Source organism: Lonchura striata, chromosome 1 (assembly GCF_050655825.1).
Source record: "Lonchura striata isolate lonStrDom1 chromosome 1, ASM5065582v1, whole genome shotgun sequence".
Classification (NCBI taxonomy): Eukaryota; Metazoa; Chordata; class Aves; order Passeriformes; family Estrildidae; genus Lonchura; species Lonchura striata.
Genome location: NC_140703.1, coordinates 94,608,418 through 94,621,424, shown reverse-complemented (window position 1 = coordinate 94,621,424; position 13,007 = coordinate 94,608,418). Strand labels below are relative to the sequence as shown.

Below are 13,007 nucleotides of genomic sequence, written 5' to 3'. Positions count from 1 at the left end.
ACCTCTCAAGCGAAGGCATGTCCTTCAAGTAAAAGCAACTTGCCATTACAATTTAGCAGTGCCTTCACTCCCTCAGTATCTGCAGAATGAAAAGGAGTTAAGGATCCATGTCTCTAAACTGGAGAATCAGAGATTTGACAGGTGGACCAGTTGGTGCAGAGGGAATTGGCTGGATGGACACACACAGAGTTGCAGCTGATGGTTCAATGCCCAGGTGGAAAGCAGTGACGAGTGATGTTCCTCAGGGGTTGGTCTTGGGATCAGCACTGTTCAATGTCTTTGTCAGCTGCGTGGACAGTGGGACTAAGTGCACCCTCATCAAGTTTCCTGATGGCACCAAGCTGTGTGATGTGGTCAACACACTGGAGGGGCAGGATGCCATCCCGTATGAAAAGCCCATGAAATTCAACAAAGCCAAGTACAAGGTGCTGCATCTGGGTCGGAGTAGCCCAATCAATACAAGCTGGGGGATTAGTAGATTGAGAACAGCCCTGAGAATGACCTGGGGGGGTTGGTGGGCAAGCAGCTCAACATGACTCAACTCAATTGCAGCCCAGAAAGCCAGCACATGCTGTGCTGGAGCAAAACCAGGTGATGTGACCAGCAGGTTGAGGAAGATAATTCTCCCCTTGCATTCTGCTCTGATGAGATCCAGACTGTAGTGCTGTGTCCAGCTCTGGAGCCCCCAACATAAGGACATGGACCTGCTGCAGCAAGTCCAGAGGAGGGCTGCAATGATGATCAGAGGGCCAGAGCACCTCTCCTATGAGAACAAGCTGAGACCTGGGGCTGTTAAGCCTGGAGAAGAGGCTCCAGGGAGACCTTTTAGCAGTCTTCCATTATCTAAAGGATGCTTACAAAAATGCTGGAGAGAGACTTTTCACAAGGGCATGTGGTTATTGACTTTAAACTGAAAGAGGGCAAGTGTAAATTAGATATACGGAAGAAATTCTTTACTGCGAGGGTGGTGAAGCAGTGGAACAGCTTACCCAGAGAGATGATAGATGTTCCACTCCTGGAATTGTTCAAAGTTAGGTTGGACAGGACTTTGTGCAGACTGGTGTAGTAGAAGGTGTTCCTGCCCTTGGTAACAGGGTTGGAATGAGATGATTTTTAAAGCCTCTTCCGATCCAAACCATTCTATGATTTTATGATCAAACAAAATGGTTTGCTCAGATTATTATCCCAATCCTTTGCTGAAGAAGCTCCATGGCCCATACTGCCTACAATAAATGGTTAAAAAATTCCCAGTAGCTTTTGAAATCAATATTTGAAATGATAAATAGTCTTTCTCGAACATCTGTGGAACTGTCTGCTGCTGATGTTCTCCAGAACATCCTTTCCCATGAATGATGAGATTTTGGAATCTGCAGAAGATGTGTGGGCACTCTTGGCCCCCATTAGTGCTACCTCAAACTGAGTCTACCAGAAAAACTAGATATTTTGTAATAGATCTACAGAATCTTCCTGTTCAAATTTATATTCCACCCCTGACGCTCTCCAAGACTATTATCACAAGTTACATTCTTTTTTTTTCCCAAGTAGATGATACAGAACTATTTTCTTCATAATTCAAAGGAAAATATTTTTACTCTCCTGCCTGATTTCAAAGAAAAAAAAAAATTCACAGAATCACAGAGAGTTCTTCAAGTAATTGGTTGCCATAATACTTTCTCCAAATAATTTAGCTTCCCTAGATTATGATTCAGCTTGATCTAGTACTGCCAACTTGTAAAACTTACTGTGAATTTGTGCAGAGAACATAATTGTATGATATAAAAGACAACTGCTGATAATTTTCAGTATTTCTATTTACCTAACTGAAGATTTCTTGCAGATTACAGATTATTTAAACTATTTGTTGATTCTGGAAACAAACCCAACAAGAAGGCAGGCCCAGATTAACAGCCATCAAAGTGATTGCGTTAGAATATTTGTGAGGTTAACAACCCACGTACACTGGAAGGCATAAGGGTTGATTTAGCTTCAGTGTAAGCTGACTCAACAGCAGGTTTCAGCAGAGTCCCAGTTACTGAAATTTCTGGACCATTTGCATTGATACATCAAGGTTGGGAAATCATGAGGAGGAAACAACTGTACAAACTCCATTCAGATGATATCACAGCACCCCACTGCTCTTGAGGCTCATCTGTCTAGAAGGGCTAGAGGAAAAAAGTGTCTCTGATTCTGTATCGACAATGACTCTTCATGTGGCTGCACACATCTGCCTTAAAGCCCACCATCCTTCCTGGTGGTTCAGAGCCAATCATCTGGCCTTGTCAGGAACTCAGAGACTGTCCCAAACTGTAAATTCCCATGACCGGAGTGCGATGGTCTGTGCCGAGTCTCTTGTACATGCTGCTAGAACATGTGTTCTGGGCTCCCATGTGGAGAGGGTATCCCAGTACACAAATTACTAAAAAGTCACAGCCTCTGTAAGAGAATAAAATTCTTTCTGTAGTTAAAACAGCCAATTGTAACTTTTATTTGCATGATCAAGTCAGTTTTGATAGCTGTTCCCACCACAAAAATAGTTACACTTTTCTTTAAACAGAAGAACACAGAATGGAAAAATTGGCATATGATAGACTGAACTCCTGCAGGGGTTTTAATTTTCACATACACTTAAACTCGTGGAGCCTAATGAGCTTAACATTTTGGCCAGTTGCACAATTTGGAAATTTCAACAGTGAATGGTTTTTGGACCAAAAAAAAAAATGTTCTCACAAATATGAAAAGTGAACAGATGTTACTATTGGTGCTTCCAACGCCTACTGACAGAAAACATCTGTGTTGAACTTCCTGAATTTTAGGATCTTGAGAACACTCCCACACACCACTGAAAGCCATTTGAAAGCAATTGGGCTGGCAGATTGGCTCTTGTGTCTATGACTGAATGTTCTAACTCAAGCAGGTGCTGGTTGTTGTCTTGCCTTGAGAAAGCCCAGTTAGCCAAGCAGCAATCTTACAGCTATCCAACCCACTGCGTTACCAAAGTTTTTGGCAATATGTGCGAGGTATGCTTTTAAAAAGTCCCAGAAAGCAGCTGATCTTAATATTATGATGGTAATAAAATGAATAGAAAGAATGAAAATAACTTTAAAAAAATAGCTTTGATTCAGATACTTGGAGAGTAGGAAGATTACACTGCACTCTATGGTGCCCTGGAAATTTTTTGGCTTTTTTGATCCTGTAAAAACCCATGTTGAATGAACAGATTTTTTTTTTCTATAAATATACTCATGGTATTAAAAACCAAAAAGTTCTGCTCCTTTGCATGAGCATGATGCAGCAGATGTCACAGAGTAACTGGGAGTTCCCTGCTTCCTCCTGTTCCTGGTCCACACCCATCAGTGTGATAATTGTCTGGTTATAAGAGCATATTTGGCAAGGTGATTTTCCTCTCTGGTGAATTTTTGGTTGGCTGTCAAACTAACCTTCTCCAATTAATTACATAGTAATGAACATTTGACAAGTATAAATCAATGTCATTTTAGTGTTCTGTAAAACATCATTAGCTCATTCAAGTTTATTCAAGTTCATTCAAAGTTGACATCTCCAAATTTAACTTTAGTTACCTCTTTCTCAAAAACAGAATTTAGCTCATAGTCAAAGGGACAGTATTTACATTTCACTGAAGTAGGGTTTTTTTCTGTTTTTATAGTTTCTTAACTTGGTAGTCTCAGTTTCACACACACCATTATCATTTGATTACTCTTTAATGCAGAAATATTTCTAACTTCCAAGAAAATCCTACTGTTTTGTACTGCCAATAGCAGCATTTCTGCAATGTATCATCTGCCAGGTTAAGTAAATGCATTGCATTTATATCAGCTCCCTTTTCATGCAACACAGTTTTTATTTCAGTCTTAATTTTAATTGCTAAATCCACCATTTCAGGACTTGATCTTTGGAGTATTGCCTTCTTGCACAGTTTAGAAAGCAATTATATGAGGTCAACTTTTGAGCTAGAAACCTGGGCTCCTTTTATAAACACTTAAGAAAAATGGGCACGTTCAGGTGCATTTGTTTGACTTAATTTGAATATCTGCATTAGGATGAGATACCATGAGATATCACCTGCACCTCATGTGATCTTTTGATGACTACACTGCAGATAAACTGCATTATGTTATATACAGATAACTGTAGATAGATGTCTACAATTCTTCTATAAATACAATACTTTAAAAATTCAATGCCTTTCAAGTCATTCCAAGTCTTACATAATTCAGTAGAGCATGCTTACTAGAGAGATACATTTGCTAAAGTATGTCTTAATTCTGAAGCTAAATTTCCTGGTTTGTCTGTTTAGCCATACTTCAGCAGAGATTCTGCTTTGTACTTTCAGAGATATCCCCTTACTGAGTCTGCAAACAAAAGCATTCTTTGCCTCTGCCCAATGCTTCTTTCCCACACCTTGTCCACCATCCTCTTCTCCTTTCCTCTATGCAAAGACCTTTTGAAGGTTTAGTATGGAAATCCTCGCGTGGTTTGGTCTAGACTTGCCCTTTCCTATGCTTTTCTTTGAGAGATCATTGCTGTGGTCCCAGTATTGTTCTTACTACATAAGCACTGGACAGCACAGAAAGCATTTCTGACATTTACTCCTGTGTATTTTGTGACATGAAGAAACTATTAACTGGTTCTTTTGAGTTCTTGACCTACATTCCAGCATATATTTACTTTTGCACATGTTTTATCTTCTTGGGTGACATAGCAGCTTTCTGGAAGATCACAAATTAGATCAAACCGTGGGAACAGAAAACAGTACAAAATTATTTCGTTACTGAGTACAGAAAAGGGATGTGGCTTCTGGTAAGGAGAATGCTTTCATAGTTCTTTTTTTATGAAGATTTAATGTGTATTCCTTCCTTAATGAAAAAAGAAAAAAAAATAAAATAAATCCACCCTTCTGCAAGCTGAATCACTGCTCTGGAATTAATGTTAATGTCATTTGGTCACCACTGTCCTGAGAGAAAATGTCGTATGTCCAGACAATGAAGTTAAAAGAACAGCAGATTGTTACCATGCCGCTAGGCTGAACTAGCCTCATTTTTTAGCTATTTTAAACTAATTTTATATTATTTTTTGTTTACTTTTGTTATAAATAAAAAAAGCTTGTTAATAAATGAGAAGGAAAGTCTTTTCTGAGAATAAGTGCTGGAATATGAAACTCAGCTAAATAACCTCCTCTAGAGTAGCAAAACAGAAAAAAAAATAAGTAGAAATAACCATTAGTTATGTACTTTTTTGTTAAAGCCTGCTGACTCTTTCAGTGCTATTCTGTGTTTAGGAATTTAATATCACGCAGCTTAAGGCACAAGAGAAAAGTTTGATCTGTTTATTAATATTCTAGTTAGACAACAGAGGCCCCATATTCTGGTGCCATGGTGCCCTGGTAACTATGTTGTTACCAAATGTCCAAAATATCAGAATAAGACTCCCCTTTTGGTATCAGTGTGGTGGCAGAAGTTAATGCCAACCCTACACTAAAAATACAGATTCAGAAGATAAATTTGAGAATTTTCAAGCCTGTGACAGTAAATGTAAATTTAGCTATACAATGAAGAAGCAAGGTAATAAGTTTCTCTCATTCCTCTTAGAAGACCAAGTGTGTCTACTACGTAAAATATAGGTTGAATGACAAAACACCTTCACTTTGGGCATGGCTTAGTTGCATTGTGCATTTAATCCCATTTTATTTGCACTTCCCCAGCTATCTCACTGACAGACATTTTGGCAGAAACCTTCTGCTTTTGTTGCCTCAGACCTCACTCAAGGACAGTTTGACCCTATCTGAACTCCTTATCAGATTTCCTGAAGGTTGTACCATGGTCTGGAATCCTGCACCTGCAGTGGTGGGGGCTGTGTGCAGCAGCAATGGCTGGTGCCATCTAGTGAGGAGCTTCTGAATGCTCACTGCAAACTATTGCGAGGCATCTGTCTTGTAGCAAGTCCTGAACACACAGAAATAAAGTAACATGCTAATATCACTAACAACCAAGCCTATACAAACTTCAGGATTTTTCTCTCAAGTGATCTTTTTGTCCAGTGGCTGGCATTGGCTGTGTTTTGCCCTGTGTATTTGTATTTCCTGCCTTTCCATGGATCATTTTGATCTATTCTTCCTAGATGGAATTACAAAAGCATTTAAGTATTTCTTAAACAAAGCAAAACTCTTGAGTTGCTGAGGTGGATGGAACCATTCAAACTACTTCATCAATGCATGACAAAATGATGGAAGATACATAAATGTTCCATTTTCTTCTGTGTCATGGTAGGTGTTGTATTCATTAGCGTCTGAAGGTCTCTGGAGGTCTGTCTGTACTGGGCAGCCCAGTGCCACCAGAAGCAGCTGCTGAGTCAAACCATGCCATGGCAGAGGTGCTCCAGGTGGTCTGCTTTTCTCTACCTCTCAGCCCAAAGTGGTACAACTCCATAGGTGAAGTATTTCTGACAAAGTGTGCACTTCATGGAGCTGAACCCCAAACCTTCCCCTACATATTCCCCTCTAATACATTTAACCCATAAACTCCTAGATGACCTCCTGGATTTAAGCTCCAGCAGAAATGCCAGGTGATATGCCCATCCTAGTCTGACTCTGAGTGCCACAGCAGGTTCTTGAGGTTCTTCCTTGTAGTTTATATTTTTGGGGGTAGTGGGAGCTCTAAGGTCATACATTTTTATTTGGGGTCAGTGATCGCTTTGGTGCAGTGCGTCCATTGAAACCACCTGAAAGAATCACAAATTCCCACATTTACATCCAGTTTTCCACATTTTGCCAGCATTACATTTAAAAAGTTTTCTGTTTTTTTCTTGTGTGCCTGGAGGGATGTCTTTTCCTGGGTTAGCACTTTTAATCAGCTCAAAAGTTGCTCATTTTCCTCATAAATTATTTTATTCCCTGTTGAGTTGCTGTCTGTTCTGCTTGCTGGTCTCACTTGAGTAGGAGTGCACTGAGGTCCTTGCTGTCACATCCTTTCCCCATCTGTTCTTACAGAGACCGTTCCAGACTAAGAGCTCTTACAAAAAATCCCAGCTCCAGCTTGTCTGTCATGGTCAGATCACCCTTCCTGCAGGAAATGAACTTGTCCTTTCACCAGTGACCTTTTTAAAATGTCAGGGAATTAACCTCCTTTCTTTTTGTCCACTATTAAAAGAAATGATGGTCTACAAGGCTCATTTCCATGAGGGGAATACTGAGTCATCACATTCCATGTACCAGAAGCAATTGCAAAATGGTTATCTGTAATGAAACATGGAGAAATGGGCTCAGTGGCTGGGAAGCTCTGTAGAAACTCTGATTCTGCCTCCTCTTTATTGCAAAGCAACAGTTTTCTCCTATCTTTGTATATCCTCCCTGGTAGGTGGATTTCTCAGCAATTCATGATTCCTATGTTTTAAAACCTTTGGAGCAGGTACTGTCATTTATTGCATCTCTCTTTCTATAGCACATCAAACATTTGGTTGCTCTCAAAATTAGGACACCCTCCTCTGTCAGTTTTGTTACCACACTGTAAATTTAACAGTAAATTAGAAGGAAGTATTTCAACATGATATCTCTTTCATCTGACTGATGGTAAAAGAACTGGAAATTAAAGTTCAAGCTGCAAAACATGAACATTGAGTACAAATTTAAGTCTGATCAGGATCTTCTTACGTCCACTGGTACTCAATTGCAAAATGTAGTTATTTAATTCAGTCACTACCTTGGCAGCGTTTTCTTTCATGCATATTACTGGACAAGTGACGATGTATATATAACATGGCAAATATTTTCTGGGGAGATTTCCTTCAGGCTTTCTAATTTCCAAACTTTGCTTCTCTCTGTAAATAGTTTTTGCACAATATCTGGGCTGACTACAAGAATTTTGTGAGACCTCTTCCAGTCAGATGAAGTTGCAGGAAGAGCAAAGCAGGGACTGCCTATTCCTGACACTGGGAGCTTTGTAACTCAACTAAAGGATTGTGGAAGTATAAAAACAATGAAAGAACTTCATGTTAATATTCAAGATAGTCCATCAGCCCACTTTTTCTTTTTATGCACCCTCTCAGAGTTACTGGCCATGGCATTCCACACACACTTCAGTGAGCCTCAGCCTGTAAGCCCTTTGGTGTGTGACATGGCATAATGGTGCCATGCTCTGGACTAAGGAAGATGTCCGGTTCACCCTAGTGAAATGGGAAGGCCACTGCATGTACAAGAGAAAGAACTTAATGATTTTTCTGAAATATGACATGGATGTTGTGTTCCCCTAGGCTTGCTTTTTTTTTTTTTTTTAATTTTATTTTAAGACCTAGAAATTTTAAGTCAAGAACAATTTTACAGTTTTGACAAATTCTCTAGAATTTCTGACCCTCCAGAAGCATAGACAGAGTAGTACCATACATGGCATGTGTCACACAGGGGTATTTGGGGCTAAGAATTGAGTCATGCTTTGTTTGATTGAACCTTTCAAACTGATTGTCTTTGCTTAAATCTCCTCAGTGACCTTTGCCAAAGAGAGAATGTTCTTAGGTCACTTGCTAATGAAAAGGGGACGTACTTGTCCAACAAAAGATCTAAGATAAAGAAAGCAGAGTTAAAGCTGACATGTCTGAGTTAACAGAGGTTAACAAAGTTAATTCAGTTAACAGGCCAAGGTACTAATTGGCTGAAGAATTACACAAACATTGTCATGATATTAAGTATTTCCCTAGCTCTGACTCTCACGTTGTGTTAAACTAGTCCCATGAGGATCTATTCTCCTCAGATTAAATAACCCATATTCCTCAACAAACAAATGGCCAGGTAACTACCAGGAAAGCATGGGGAAGGAGTGCTGATGTCCAGTCCTCTTCCTTGTTTTCCATTCCTTGTTTATTTCTTCCTCCACACCAGACAGGAAAATGGGACTGGAAGTGGGAGAGTGATATTTGATGCAGGAGTTGGAGAGGTAGCCACATGCCATGGAATACCACCTTTGAACTCTACAGCTCTGCATGGTCCTTATAGAAAGCCAAGCACAGATCTGAAAATCCTGAACATGACCAGCCTTTTTTCAGAAACTGCAGTGCAAAGTTTTACATGTGTTCTACCTCCAGACAGCTGCCCTCTAAAGGAGGGTAGAGGGGCAATAAAGAGACAGTTTGCTTATCTCAGGAGGATTAATGGTTTTTGGAATTTAGATTATTTATTCTGGCTTTCAGGTACTCCAAAAATGAAGTGGCATTTTTAGTGCTCAGAACCCCTGTATTCCTTTCTTTGCAGAAGCAACTGAAACATTTCTTTTCAGAAATTAAGTGCAACTGGAGCCAACTCAAATATCTACAAATGAACCTTAATTATTTTTCAGTGCTCTTTGCAGATGTAATGGATATCTTTCCATCCTTTTTGAACCTTTTTAAAGGCTCCTTTCTAGATCTGAGTGCATGAAGAATAAGCTACCTTAAATGTTGAATAATATTTAAGGCTTTAGAGTAAAATTGAAATATTTTGATTGATATTCCCTAAAAAGGCAGTTTCGTGGGGCATGCATGAATTTTGAGCCATAGTAGGTAAGAAAAGTAGAGAAGATGTGGTATTAGAAATTTTCTTTTTCCTGATCTTGGAACTCACACTGAAAAATTCTGGTTCAGATTTAAGTTTTAATCAGCATCTTTTATTATTCCAGTGTTTTTAATCAGCATCTTTTCATTTGAGTCAGGCAACTCAGGAAATATATCTACTGGAATCTGCACCTCCACAGAACAAATTTTACAGATTCACTGCATTTTGAAAAAAACTAAGAACTGCTGATAGAGGTAGATGCATTTGTGGTAGCCAGCAGTGCCTGGCATAAAGAAATGAGCAGCTTCTTGTTCAGATGCATATTCCTCCTGCCAACATAAGTTCTTTTATATTTTAGATGCATTCATGTAATCTTTGTTTCTTCTCGGTTAATCTGAAAAGACACAGACCTCTTAGCACCTAATAATCCACATAAGCAGACTTGGTTTAAAAGTAGGGATGCTGTATAAAGTCAGGTTTGGTTGTAAGCAGAGGGAATTCTCTTTCACACTGACAACTCAAACATTTAAATTCATGTTGTCTTTTGGCACTGCTCCTAAAGCATCAGTCTTGTCAAATCAGTCATAACAGTAGAGCAAAAGATCCATACTGTACAAGAATGGATCATACTGTACATACTGTACATATTGGCTCATTCCTAGTCTTCTTCCAAAATTAAAGACTTGCACTCAGTTCTGTACTCTCTTTGGCTGTGTCAGCTTCTCAATATGGACCCATATGATTTGATACAATAAGATTTAAAACAAAAAACCTACTTCAAGTGTTGTGACAACCGTTTTGTATGGAAGCTGTGTGGAAATTTGATTTGTTTCTGAAGATAGAAGTAAACTGTGTTTCAGTCACGGGGGTTAGGTGGTATGAAAACAACCATAACACAGGTAAATGTTTCTTTTAGATAGCTGTTGACTATGAAGTTTTTAAAGCTATCACAAATGAGCCTATGAGACTAAAATAAATTTTGCCTAATACAGTGTCTTTGTTCAGTGTCTTTGGTACAACTTTCTAATCCAAAGAAATTAGGCTATCTTCAGGTTTCTTTTTTTCAAGTCCCCACACTGCCCTCTTTCCACCTCAACAGTATTAGATGAAGTTGACCTCTCGAATAGGAATTGCATTCACCTTCTAGCTCTTTCTTTGAAGGCATGGGCAAGACTGTAAGTATTTTATACTGAAAGAAAAATAGTACTTTTTAATCAGCTTTCTGTAATGAATATATACGTGTTGGTTCATGGTTTGCTGTAGTTCTTCTCCTTTGTAAGATACTGGTGCTGTTCCAGCCTGGTCTGCGAAAAAAACTAATTGCATTTTAAAAACAATTTTCATTAGATTTTACTTAATTTGAATGTCTTGATAAATGGTGCTTTGCTCCATTAAAAACATATTTCTCCAGAAAAGATTGCAAGATTGCAGCAATGTACTATTAATGTCATTAGTGCAGTAAGTACATGCAAAACATGTGTGCCTTCGGTGATGCTACGTCTGGAACAACATTCAAATACTTCAGTTCACAGATCTCAGACATACTGTCACAATCCATTACTTAAACCACTACTGTGTCATTTCAAAATTGTTTTTTCCTCTTTTGAGCCTTGTGATGTTGGCGGCCAACAGGGATTATTTTTAAACAATGGTTGAAGTGGCGTGAAGAACCAAACCAGCACTGGAAGGGAGGATGACCAGGGAGCCCTGTGTGCAACTCTTCAACCTGTGTGGACACGTGCATGTTCCATCATTTTCAGGCTCCACTGCTGAATGGAAATATTGTCACTAAAGGGCAGAAATTCCTGCTATTAAATATCAGACACCACCTGTAATATATATGGCCAATAAGCAGTCAATAAGCAAATTTCACAGTTAATATATTTTACTTTTTTGGAGTGTCATACATTATATTGTTGAAGAATTAATCTTGAGAAACCTCATTCAAAAGAAAACAGTTTTTTCATAGAGTGAAGTAGTGAATATTGATTTGAATGCTAATATCCATGTGTTAATTTTGTGACCACATGTGCAATATAGTCAGTGCTGCTGGAGATTCTCTGTATGGTGTTTCAAATGACTTTTATCAAAGAGCCTGGCCTACTGGGATGAAAAGAAATTCTGTGTTTATTTTTTTTTGAGAGATTGATTTCATTGCAGGAGTGATAACCTATCCAGCTTCATGCATCACAACTGTTCCTATGTAAATGCTGCTTTATTGTTATTATCAGGGTCAGCCAGGACTACTTGGATCACAGGGATTCACTGGACCACCAGGATTGATGGGTATCCCAGGAGTGCAAGGTCCCAAAGGCCACAAAGGTGAAAGAGGATACCCAGGAATAACTGGACCCAAAGGAGAAGTGGTAACTTTTGAATATCAAATGTTTTAGCTAATAAGCAAAATGCTAGCAGAACATCATTTTAATTGTGCTGTTTCACTCTAGGGACAAAGAGGAGTCACTGGATTCCCCGGGGCAGATGGCATTCCTGTAAGTAGCAGGTTACTTCATCTTTAAGAAATCACCAAATGCAAATATTGCAGACTAGTTTAAAGCCTTTGTACTTTAATTAAAATGTCTGGGTTAAATTCTGCATCAGCCACGTACACACTTTTCAGCTAAGGACATTTGCTGAAGTGTGTGGAACTGCAGATACAAAACAAAAGAGCAGAATCTGTGCTCCCTCTCATTCCCTCAGATAACTAAGGTCCACTTGCTTTGCCCTATGGAGAAATCCCCATATAAAAGGGACAGAAAAGGGCAGAAATTTCCTGTGTCTCTGGAGGTTACCCAACTATGTCCTTTTGTAAGAAAGACCTGTGACATAAGTGCTTCACAACGCTTAAGCTTGTGAATGAAGGACCTGAGTTGGTCATTCCTAATTATTTCTGATTTACAAAGCTCATATAATGACCAGTGATTTTAAGAATACTAACTATGGTTAATTTGCTTTATAGCTCATATGGCATGCTTGAGATTGTCTTAAAAATCTTACTGAGCACTAAACAGTGTAAAACTTTGAACAAATGGACCAGGTCTATGAAACTGAAATACTCAAAGAGGAAAATTGGGTAAAGTTCACAGCACAGTATTTTCCCAGCCTACACTTCTTTACATCTTGTGTCATAAAATAACAAAGAAATCTGAGTCACTGGAATCCCTGGACAGAGTTCCCAGGCTTGGGTTTCCTTTGTAGTGCTCCCTGACACCAGGGCCCCGCTTTGCAGCCTACGCATCCACATCCACTCTACTTTCACCCTCTTTTGTTTCCAGAAGAGCTTCCTATCAAGTTTCAGGGATTTCTCTCTCACAATCTTCCTTGTCTCCCTCTTTCTCACTCTTTAAGGGAAAAAAGAAGGCCATATTTGCCATTTCTATTAACACTGCTGAGCCAAGGATGTTGTGACTCTCACTGCATCATGCTGAGTTTTTTTCTAAGTGCTGACACATCCTGGGAAGCAGAGTAAATTGCT

At 39.1% G+C, this 13,007-nt stretch overlaps 1 protein-coding gene across 4 annotated transcripts in view; it reads left to right on the top strand.

Annotated features, from left to right (window-relative positions):
• COL4A2 (collagen type IV alpha 2 chain) overlaps positions 1–13,007 on the top strand; it is a 147,117-nt gene that overhangs the window by 84,990 nt on the left and 49,120 nt on the right. For all 4 annotated transcript variants that reach the window (XM_021545583.4, XM_085583743.1, XM_085583747.1 and 1 more), the window contains exons 5-6: positions 11,764–11,898; positions 11,980–12,024. In XM_021545583.4, coding sequence (XP_021401258.3) covers positions 11,764–11,898; positions 11,980–12,024 — 180 coding nt within the window. The remainder of the gene's footprint in view (positions 1–11,763; positions 11,899–11,979; positions 12,025–13,007) is intronic.